General features: G+C 42.0%; 1 protein-coding gene across 1 annotated transcript in view; it reads left to right on the top strand.

Moving 5' to 3' along the window:
* The first annotated feature begins 3,386 nt into the window (after positions 1-3,386).
* The window catches only part of bcas1 (breast carcinoma amplified sequence 1), a 55,610-nt gene continuing 46,934 nt past the window's right edge, over positions 3,387-12,062 (top strand). Inside the window, exons 1-3 of the mRNA XM_031894600.1 lie at positions 3,387-3,567; positions 7,485-7,566; positions 10,108-10,180. Coding sequence (XP_031750460.1) covers positions 7,495-7,566; positions 10,108-10,180 — 145 coding nt within the window. The 5' untranslated portion in view covers positions 3,387-3,567; positions 7,485-7,494. The remainder of the gene's footprint in view (positions 3,568-7,484; positions 7,567-10,107; positions 10,181-12,062) is intronic.

The raw sequence follows: 12,062 nt of genomic DNA on the forward strand, positions 1-12,062 counted from the left end.
AGCCACAGTCCCTTCCCAGAGGCTATCCACTGGTTCCACTGGAGACTGATGGGAATGCTAAAACAATCCCTAGCTGAGTATACTTCTTAGCTTTATACAAATCAAGAGAAAAATATAAAAAGGCAAACTGTTGGGACCCTTTGACAGAGGAGTGTGCCTTGGGGCGGCCATGCTCGGGAAGGAACAATGCAATATTAGGTTAAACAAACCACCAAGAACACAGATTGTTAACGTTGCGTAGATCTGTCCCAGTTCACAGGAGAGTTTCTTTTCAATATTTACTCGGTTTGTAGGGTGTGACCAAAGAAGGATTTCAAGAAGCCAGAGTTTCAGTGAGTTGTTCCGGATTCCTGTATGCCACCCATCTCTCCCCAGCTGAACACAAACAAATACAACAATTTTCCAAAATAACTTTCAACACCGCTGTGACCTTTTCCTAAAGGTACTGATATAGGATTACAGTCGGGCTACCACAACAGTTTTGCTGATGCCAAAAGCAGAATATTTGCGGGAAAATAATTGGCGCACACGGTTTCAGCTATAGTGACGGTTTCAGCGACACTGCGCCGGTGGAAATATTATGAGCACTTCCTGTGACCTGGGTTTTCCTTTCCAGCCATGCGAGAAGTTATTAGGTTCATTGTGACTGAGCTAACATGGGAATTAACCCATCATATTATGGTTTTTTAGAACAAACCCACTTGTTCAAAATGTATAATCTGAGCAGCCACAGCGAAGCAGGTAGATCCCAAGGTAATTATCATCACTCATCATTTACCACATGAAAGCCAGGGTGCAAAAAATAGGCCCTGTTCTACCCCCTCTGGGCCCTTGCCACCCACCCGCTCACCACCGCCAGCCCCTCCCCCCCACACACACTCTTTATAGGAGGGCGCACAGAGATTGGCTGGGGAGGGCAGGCAATCTAGTCTGAGTCAGCCAGGCCCGGATTTGTGGCGAGGCCACAAAGGCCCGGGCCTAGGGCGGCACAAGCATAGGGGCGGCATGCCGCCCCACCGCAGGCAAATTTTAACATTTTGCTCCCATACGGAGCAATGGGGAACTCTCCCCACCGCTCTGTATGGGAGATTCAACTTTGGCGCTTGCGCATGCGCGTTCGCTCGGCGGGGGGTTTCACGCATGCGTATTGGCGCGGCGGGGGGGGATAGGGGGCGCCAAATGGGGGCGGCCTCGGGGGGGGGGGCCCCACTACAAATCCGGCGCTGGAGTCAGCGAAGCCCACCTGGTTTTTTCCCAGTGTCCCTCTGGCCCAGTCTGACCCTGGATGAAGTGCTGCAGGTCTCTGTGCTCTGTGGCAACCCAAATGAATACAGTACTATATTTAAGAATACGGTACAGTACCTAAAGGAGAAGGAAAGGTAAAAACGAAGTAAGTTTTATCAAAAAAGGTCTACAGTATGTAAATACAGCCATAAGCACTCACAGAGTCCTCTATCAAAGGAAACACAGGATTTCTTGTCTCCTTTTTTTCTTGTTCTTCGGTATCAGACTTTCCTCTCTTCAGGTTTGGGGCTGGAGTCTGCTCAGTTCTCTCTCCCCTCCCTCACCCCCACCCTCCTCCTGCATAAGAACATATATATATGTTTATCTTTAAGATTCTTATTTACTTTTTATTCTGATAACAGAGTAAATACCTGTATCCTGCTGGGAAGCTTGTCCATCTTGATATCCATATTGATATAATCTCCTTATATCAGCAGTTTACAGAGTTCCTATTGTTGGGAGGGTGTTTCCACACACTATATCATAAATCCATGTTGGTCTATCATGAGGGTACCCCAAGTATATATCATAAAGGGAGCTCAGCGGAACCAGTCAGACTCAGTTTGGTAGCAGTTTGTGACTGTAAAAATGCATAAAGCTATAATATAAACCTACATGTTTCTGCAGGATACATTGGGACTTACCCTGAGCATGTGTACAGGAACATTTTAATGCTAGGATTGGCTACAGCCTGGTCTAGCCCTGCAAATGTTGTTGTGCTCTGATCGGCTACTGATTGGTCTAGTCCTGCAAAAGTTCTCATGTTCCGTTACTGAATGATCTAGTACTGTGTATATTCTAATATTTCACGTAACTACAGGTATGGGACTCATTATCCCGAATGCTTGGGACCTGGTGTTTTGCAGATAAGAGATCTTTCCGTAATTTGGATCTCCACACCTTAAGTCTACTAAAATATTATTTAAACATTAAACAAACCCACTAGGAGTTTTTTGCTTCAAATAAGGATTAATTGTATCTTAGTTGGGATCAAGTACAGGTACTGTTTTATTATTACAGAGAAAAGGGAATCATTTAACCATTAAATAAACCCAATAGGGCTGTTCTGCCCCCAATAAGGGGTAATTATATCTTAGTTGGGATCAAGTACAGGTACTGTTTTATTATTACAGAGAAAAGGGAATCATTTAACCATTAAATAAACCCAATAGGGCTGTTCTGCCCCAATAAGGGGTAATTATATCTTAGTTGGGATCAAGTACAGGTATTGTTTTATTATTACAGAGAAAAGGGAATCATTTAACCATTAAATAAACCCAATAGGACTGTTCTGCCCCCAATAAGGGGTAATTATATCTTAGTTGGGATCAAGTACAGGTACTGTTTTATTATTATAGAGAAAAGAGAATCATTTAACCATTAAATAAACCCAATAGGGCTGTTCTGCCCCAATAAGGGGTAATTATATCTTAGTTGGGATCAAGTACAGGTACTGTTTTATTATTACAGAGAAAAGGGAATCATTTAACCATTAAATAAACCCAATAGGGCTGTTCTGCCCCAATAAGGGGTAATTATATCTTAGTTGGGATCAAGTACAGGTACTGTTTTATTATTACAGAGAAAAAGGAAATAATATTTAAAATTTAGAATTATTTGCTTATACTGGAGTCTATGGGAGATTGCCTTTCTATAATTCGGAACTTTCTGGATAACGGGTTTCCGGATAAGGGATCCCATACCTGTATCTGTAAACTTCCAATTTAAGGGAGGGAGGCCCTAAGCAAATTTTTGTCCCCTGGCAATGTCCTAGTGATTTGCATCTATGAAAAATTGCCATACTGGAAATGATGCCATCTGAACTCTGAGCCTGAAGCCACAACTTATGTGTCATTCATGAAATTTGGGTGCTTATATACTTACTGTGTATATATATATTTTTTTTTTGTTGGTGTTACTGTTCCTTTAAATTACACAGTACCCTTGGGGCATATTTATCATTTGAGAGCTGATGATGCACAGAAGCTGTTCCTGTTGCGCTGAATATGAAATGTACACAAGCACGTGCGACTGTGCAAGACCATTAGGGGTATAGGCTGTAGGAGCTGTGACTTGCACTTACGTTGCACAAACCATGTGAGTACACACAGAGTTTCCAGTGCAGAAAAATACAATCAGAGAGGAGGCTGCTCCACCCTTTGGTGTGGGAGGAATACATCTGGTCTGTGCAGGTAGCAGGCAAGGGACGGGCACATCTCAAGGTTTAGAAGCTGCACAATTTCTGCGGGCAGGCTGGGAAGGCAGGAGAAAGGTGCCCCAAAGGTAAGAGGATCAACCCCTGTGTATCAGTGGTAAGCACTTTACTATATGAGTAGCTGTGCTGACATTGTATGTGCATCTGGTGCCAACACACAGGGAGGCAGGGAGATTATATAGATGCCAGTCGTGTTGTGGCCACACAGGTATCAGCAAAGATCTTCATTAGCATCTGTATAACAGAGCATGTTGGGGAGCATAGGAACATATCCGAGTTAGTCTGGGACAGTGCAGTTTGAATAATGAAAGCAAATGTCTGATTGGTTGCTGTGGCTTACTACACTGATGCAGTTACATATATATATCCGTTGTCCCATTAGGCTCAGGTAGCTGAGCAGAATAAAAGTGCTCCAAAACCAAGGCACACCACATAATTGCAATTTATTCACATTTTTCAGGGCAAGTCTGCTTCGGCTATTGGCACAACCAACAGTGGGAACCCTGGAATTACCTTTATGGTATTGGTTGCGCCAGGGTTCATCAGTATCAATAGGGGCACTTGCTCATGATTCCTCAGACAGTACTTTTAATAAACAGAGCAATGGTTTCATCAGTTATTAATGCTGCAATCGTGAATGAGCCCTTTAGTGTCTCAGCTCAACCCAATTAATGTTTATTGTTCTTAAGAGCTCAGCCTCTATATGCAGCCATTTACCAAGTGCTATAGCATTTGATAGTTAGGAGACCACTCCAAATGTTGGGGTATTCCCCTTGTCTCCCTTGTAGATATTAATATGTATTTCTGGAGTCTCTGCAGAGGAACAACATATGTACTCATAGAGGTGTGACTGCAGGTCAGGTGGGAATAGAATGCATTTGCCTGGAATGCTAAATGCCCAACGCGGCAGCATCCTTGTTTCCAGAAGAAATTCTAGGAAGAGAATCTAAAATTTAGAAGCTCACCAACTGGGGTTTAAAGCACAGCCAAGGCAGAATGCTGATTGGATTTCCAACTGCAGACTGGTTTCACCCTTATGTTCTAATGGCCAGGTTGGCTACAGGTTGGTCTAACCCTCTGAGTGCTCTAATGCTCTGATTGGTCATAGGTTGGTCTATTCATATTGATGTTCTAATGCTCTCAAGCAGCTATAGGTGGTCTAGGCCTATTAATGTTAAAATGTTATGACTCACTTCAGGTTAATCAGGCTGGCCACAAGTTGGTCTAGCCCTTAGAAGGTATATGGAGACATAACTGTGAAGTTACTCCAATCTGAACTTAAGCCACTCTCTCCACAGCCCTCCCACCACTCACCAATTGGCCTTTGACAATATCTCACTGTGAAGAGGTTTGTCTACGTCTAGTGCTAAGGACTATCTAATGATTTAATTGGCAACAAGGTGGTCAAGCCTCCTGAATTTCTAATATTTTAATTGGCTGCAGGATGATTTAGCCCTTAGAATGTTCCATTCTTCCATTCTCCCTGTATACATAGTTAGTCCATTTCTTAAATGATTTGTTCTGCTTGCTTACAGGTTGGTTAAGATTCTAATTAACTATAGAGTGGTTTAGCCCCAGGAATGGCAAAGAACACACATTTGCACAACAGGGCAAAGCAATTTGGGGATCTTCCCTCTGTTATTGTGTCTTAATACAATATTTTGAGGTGCACCCCTTAGTTAGGTTTAGCTCCAGGTCTAGTCCTTAGACAGTGACTATGACTAGAGGCTGAGTGTAACCCTTTGCCCTTCAAAACTATATAAAGTCAGATGGAGTTTCAGTCCCAGTAAATAATCAAATTAAAATTTAACCTCTACCATTGACATTTCAGTCTAACTGGACACCCCTAGTGTCAAACAGAATGGTTTAGCCAGGCTTCCCTGACTTATTATATGAGCAGTGGTCCCATTGGTTTCCTATTGTAGAATTATACAAATACTCTCCATGGTAACAGTGAGTTTGATAACAGTGAGTGGTAACAGTGAGTTTGATTTTGGGGTGGTGACACCCAGTGCCAGGCAGATATACCAGAACACTATAAGATAGCTACAATAAAACCAGGGTCCACCCAGATTGACTTTTTACAAGACAGAATTCTATGAAACAGTAACTGGGCTTAGTTCTTTACACGAAGGAATGCAAAGGTAAGGGGACTTCATGCATATATATATATATATATACATATATATATATATATATATATATATATATATATATATTGAGAGAGAGAGAGAGAGAGAGAGAGAGATTTGGAACCTGCTATCCAGAAAGCTCTGAATTAGGCCATCTCCTATAGACTCAATTTTAAGCAAATAATTAAATTTTTAAAACTGATTTCCTTTTTCTCTGTAATAAGAAAACAGTACCTGTACTTGATCCCAACTAAGATATAATTACCCCTTATTGGGGGCAGAACAGCCCTATTGGGTTTATTTAATGGTTAAATGATTCCCTTTTCTCTGTAATAATAAAACAGTACCTGTACTTGATCCCAACTAAGATATAATTACCCCTTATTGGGGGCAGAACAGCCCTATTGGGTTTATTTAATGGTTAAATGATTCCCTTTTCTCTGTAATAATAAAACAGTACCTGTACTTGATCCCAACTAAGATATAATTACCCCTTATTGGGGGCAGAACAGCCCTATTGGGTTTATTTCATGGTTAAATGATTCCCTTTTCTCTGTAATAATAAAACAGTACCTGTACTTGATCCCAACTAAGATATAATTACCCCTTATTGGGGCAGAACAGCCCTATTGGGTTTATTTCATGGTTAAATGATTCCCTTTTCTCTGTAATAATAAAACAGTACCTGTACTTGATCCCAACTAAGATATAATTACCCCTTATTGGGGCAGAACAGCCCTATTGGGTTTATTTAATGGTTAAATGATTCCCTTTTCTCTGTAATAATAAAACAGTACCTGTACTTGATCATAAACAAGCTAGAATGAATCCTCATTTAAAGCACATACATTCTACTGGGTTTAATTAAATGATTTTGTAGTAGACTCAAAGGATAAGGAAATGTACAATCAGTGGGGGTGCCAAAATGTTAAGCACCCCCCAGTGATTGTAATCACTTACCTTATAAGCCTTGTCGTTTTCAGTCTTTCAAGTCTTCGTTTTGTTTCCATTTAATTTGTCCCTTTTATAAAATACAAGGTTGTCAAAGCCATGGGTGTAACAGTCACCCCAAATCTCTCCCTAAATGGCCTTCAGGCTGGGCCCCCTTAGCTCATAACAAGGTTACAGATATATAGAAACATTGGGGTAACAGTCACCCTGCTATAGTTCCAGGGGTACCCAGGGCACAAATAAGCACTCACCCCAAATCTCCCCCTAACTGGCCTTCAGACTGGGCCCCCTTAGCTAATAACAAGGTTACAGATATATAGAAACATTGGGGTAACAGTCACCCTGCTATAGTTCCAGGGGTACCCAGGGCACAAATAAGCACTCACCCCAAATCTCCCCCTAACTGGCCTTCAGGCTGGGCCCCCTTAGCCCATAACAAGGTTACAGATATATAGAAACATTGGGGTAACAGTCACCCTGCTATAGTTTCAGGGGTACCCAGGGCACAAATAAGCACTCACCCCAAATCTCCCCCTAACTGGCCTTCAGGCTGGGCCCCCTTAGCCCATAACAAGGTTACAGATATATAGAAACATTGGGGTAACAGTCACCCTGCTATAGTTTCAAGGGTACCCAAGGACCTTGTGCTACAATTTCATAAAAGCTCCAAGGAAAAATGGTGGAAGCTTCTCTGTTTCTCAGCGTTTTCAGTCTCTGTTTAATTCTATTTTGTTAGCAATGTGTAATTTCTAACCTGCAACATTATGTTCTCATTAGGAGGAACAACACAAGAATAACTCTTTGTCCAACGCTTGGCTGAAATCAATGTATAATAAATCCCAAGGTTCTCACTGTTCTGTAAGCAATGCACAAAGAATTAAATATTGTCATTTTCCCCACAGAGTGGTCATCATGGGAAATGTACTTAGTCATGAAGAAGGATCAGAAGATGAGGATGTACAAGTCCAAGAAAAGCAACCAGAGGTACAGAGCTATGTAATTATACTGAAATTGTGGATTTCCAGGCATCATTGCTGGAATTCTATCAACACACAGTCTTAAAGGGCAGTTTAAAACTTGGCCTCTCCCCAACCCTCTCCAACCTACTTGCCCAGCTCAATCTCCACTTGTGTTGGCCCTGCCCCCTTGCGTGACATTAGAGATGGGCAGGTCAAGCACAGCTACTGTGTAGTGATGAGCGAATCTGTTAAAAGATCTGCGAAACGGCGAAAAATTCTCGAAACGGCGAAAATGTCGTGCGACTAAAAAAATTGTCGCCCGCGACTATTCTTTGTCGCCCGCGGCTATTATTTTGTCGCACGGCTATTGTTTTGTCGCCCGCGGCTATTATTTTGTCGCGCGGCTATTCTTTCGTCGCCCATGGCTATTATTTTGTCGTGCGGCTATTATTTCATCACCCGCGGCTATTATTTTGTCACCCACGGCTATTATTTTGTCACGTGCCTATTATTTTGTCACACAGCTATTATTTCGTCGCCTGCGGCTATTATTTTGTCGCACAGCTATTATTTCGTTGCACTGCTATTCTTTTGTCGGCCACGGCTATTCTTTTGTCACCCGCGGCTATTATTTCATCGCACAGCTATTATTTCGTTGCGCGGCTATTATTTTGATGCCCGCGACTATTCTTTTTTGACGCCGCCGACAATTTTTGGACGTGCTGCGAAGTTTTCCGCGGCGAATTTTTTCATCCGTTTCGCGCAACAATCCGCCAATGGCGAAATGCGGAATTTCGCCGTGAATCCATGCCTGGCAAAACATTTCGCCCATCACTACTACTATGTATAAGGATGTGCGGCACATATGGCTGGGCTGGTTCTGAGTTGGGAGAGGTTACATTCAGTGCAAGAAAAAGCAACCCAAGTTTAAAAATCTGTTCATACTTTATACAAATTCATGAACCTATTTTCTTAACCTTTGCCAAAACCTGTTTCAACTCCAACACAGTTCTGGTACATTTCTATACTGATTTTTTCATTTCCTCCTTTTATATTCCCCTTCAGATACAGGTAAGTTATTTGCTTTTGGGAGTTTTCTGTTTTACTTAATAAGACAAAAACACCTTCTTGACATTTTTGTACCAGTCCATTATTTTGTTGGATTCATAAAATGCTATTTTTTATAGAATTGTACATTTTTTGCATATAATGCTTAGATTCTAATTAGTATGAGTAACTGTGGTTTTAATACATAATATGATCAAAGTTAAAACTAGTTTATCAAGTTTAAATAAACATTCACATGAACAATGTAAACTGAATGCAAAAAGATAATGTCTGAGTCAAACAATAAAAATATCTGCTTTCACCTCCCTCACTCTTGCCTGGAGGCACAACATATTTTGGATTGGATCCACGAAGAATAAACATTCCTTTCTGTAACAACACTGTGTAACAGCACATACATTTACTTACTAGATTCACCAAGTGCAGAATCAGCCCCAAATCCTATGTCACCTGTAGACCAGTTAGGGGGAGATTTGGGGTGAGTGCTTATTTGTGCCCTGGGTACCCCTGGAACTATAGCGGGGTGACTGTTACCCCAATGTTTCTATATATCTGTAACCTTGTTATGAGCTAAGGGGGCCCAGCCTGAAGGCCAGTTAGGGGGAGATTTGGGGTGAGTGCTTATTTGTGCCCTGGGTACCCCTGGAACTATAGCGGGGTGACTGTTACCCCAATGTTTCTATATATCTGTAACCTTGTTATGAGCTAAGGGGGCCCAGCCTGAAGGCCAGTTAGGGGGAGATTTGGGGTGAGTGCTTATTTGTGCCCTGGGTACCCCTGGAACTATAGCAGGGTGACTGTTACCCCAATGTTTCTATATATCTGTAACCTTGTTATGAGCTAAGGGGGCCCAGCCTGAAGGCCAGTTAGGGGGGATTTGGGGTGAGTGCTTATTTGTGCCCTGGGTACCCCTGGAACTATAGCAGGGTGACTGTTACCCCAATGTTTCTATATATCTGTAACCTTGTTATGGGCTAAGGGGGCCCAGCCTGAAGGCCAGTTAGGGGGAGATTTGGGGTGAGTGCTTATTTGTGCCCTGGGTACCCCTGGAACTATAGCAGGGTGACTGTTACCCCAATGTTTCTATATATCTGTAACCTTGTTATGAGCTAAGGGGGCCCAGCCTGAAGGCCAGTTAGGGGGAGATTTGGGGTGAGTGCTTATTTGCACCCTGGGTACCCCTGGGAAATAGGTAGATGTGTTAAGACCAGCACATTGTTACCTAAATCCTATTATTTTAATAACATCTCTGTAACTTTAGCAAAATTATTTACAGGGAGAAAACTATTAGTGATTCCTTCTCTAATTCTGCCTAAACTTTATTCAGCAAATAATACATTTTCACCAAATATAAGTTAGTAAACCAAAATATATAAATGAAACATCTCAGTAAACTGGGAATAAAAACAGTCTTATTTATAAACTTTAACCATTTTTCTAAGTCCATATGAGCCTCAAAAAATCTCAAAATAAATTATCTTTCTCTTCTTTATTGTAGTTTGCAGTTCAGAATGGATCCGTCCCCCTGCAGAACTCTACTCTGGTTAAAGTCATACCAAGCACTGACCAAGGTAATTTCATTAGACTTTGCATCCATGTTCTTTAAGTCATCAAATCTGATAGAGAGGTGCCCGTCTGACTATAAAACAGAAGATTAAATTGGCTTTTTAATTAATAGGATGGTATGAATTATAATATTAGCAGGTAGGCAGACAATGCATAGAAAGAGCAATGAGAGGGACAGTGGGGAGGCACAGATGGGACACAGGGATGGGGGAACGAGGCAGGGATTAGCCGAACTGCTGGCCCAATTGCCGCATATATGGCCAATTTAAATGCTGTTTCAGATGCTTGAGAATCTCCATGCCATTACTAATATCCATAGGGCAGTACACTGTCGGAGTCTCTGATGTGGCACTTATTCTCCCTGCCTACAATTTCGCTGCTGGCACTTTGCTACCATCGGCTGTTTTCTCCCTTTCGTTCGTGACATGGGCAGGGCCAACTCTCTCCTTTTTATTTTTAAATATGTCAACATTCTTGTATATATTCAGGGTGTGAGCTACAACCCAGGCTCCCAGAAACCTTGACATGTATCAATTCCAAAATAAATATGTCATGATAATAAGTAAACTGTCAAGCGCTGTATTAGCTTGTTGAACATGCTGCCAGGCATTAAAGGAAAACTATACCCCTAGAATGAATTCTTAACCAACAGACAGTTTATATTATGTTAAGGGACCTATTAAAGAATCTCACCAAACTGAAATATATATATATCAGTAAATATTGCCCTTTTATATCCTTTCCCTTGAGCCGCCATTTAGCGATGGGCTGGGTGCTCCCTCAGAGATCAGCTGACAGGAAATAATGCAGCTCTAACTATAACAGGAAGTAGTGTGGGGGCAAAAGACAGAACTCTGTCCATCAATTGGCTGATGGGGCCTAGCATGTATGTGTGCCTTGGATTGTTTGTGTGCACTGTGAATCCTATGATCCCAGGAGGCGGCTCTGTGCGTGTTGCATGTTGTGTGATTAGAAGATGATTTTTTTATGTACCAGAGCGGATCCAAGCAGTAGGAAATAGATGTGTAAAAGACACAAGATGATATATGTCTAGCAGATTTAAAACAGGTAAAATCTAGGTTACACATGTTGTTGTGGACATGTTGATGCACATAGAGCAGGGGCGACCAAGACGTCATTCGGGGTCCACCAGTCGATCCCCAGTGGATTTCTGGTGGACCCCCCCGAAGCCGGGGATGTGGATGTGCAGCATGAATGCGTACGTACCCTGCATCTTCAGTGACATTTACATCTGCAAACAGTACATGTGTGCTATGTAAGACTGCAGGCTTACACAGGCAGAACTTACTTTTGATAAAATGTCCTGCTTGGATTGAGCACAGTAATGGTTAAGCTGAGCTCAGGAGAGGAGGTTAGGAGAAAAAACATTTCTCCAGCAGAGTGCACAGCTAGAGCAGAGTTGCTATGGAAACCAGCAATGCCATCTTTTCATTGGCTGCTAGACTGGAGGATGTGTTTAGTAACCTGGATTAAGAAGAACTGGGCATGCTCCATTAGCCAAGAGCTAAAGTCAGTTCCCAAAGGAGGAGGCCTTGTGGGTTAGAGGAGAAGTGATTAAGGGGATGCTGTGGCCTTACTATTAACCTATGAACAACCGGAGTGGCAAGTATTTCAAGATTTCAAATAGGCTGTTCACTGATTAAACTGTTTTGTTGGGGGTTTACATGTCCTTTAACATATAGACAGAGACAAGAGGTCCCCTACAATCACCCGTTATCAATATACATAGAAAATTAAGATATTCTGTGCATTAAGGTATCAAAAACAGGGATTGCTTGTCCATATATTGCAATATAATCAAGTTGGTCAAGTTTTACCTAAACCTTACTTGCTTTCAAGTCCAACAAAGGCTGTCCTTCCTCCCCT

This window comes from Xenopus tropicalis, chromosome 10, assembly GCF_000004195.4.
Source record: "Xenopus tropicalis strain Nigerian chromosome 10, UCB_Xtro_10.0, whole genome shotgun sequence".
NCBI lineage: Eukaryota > Metazoa > Chordata > Amphibia > Anura > Pipidae > Xenopus > Xenopus tropicalis.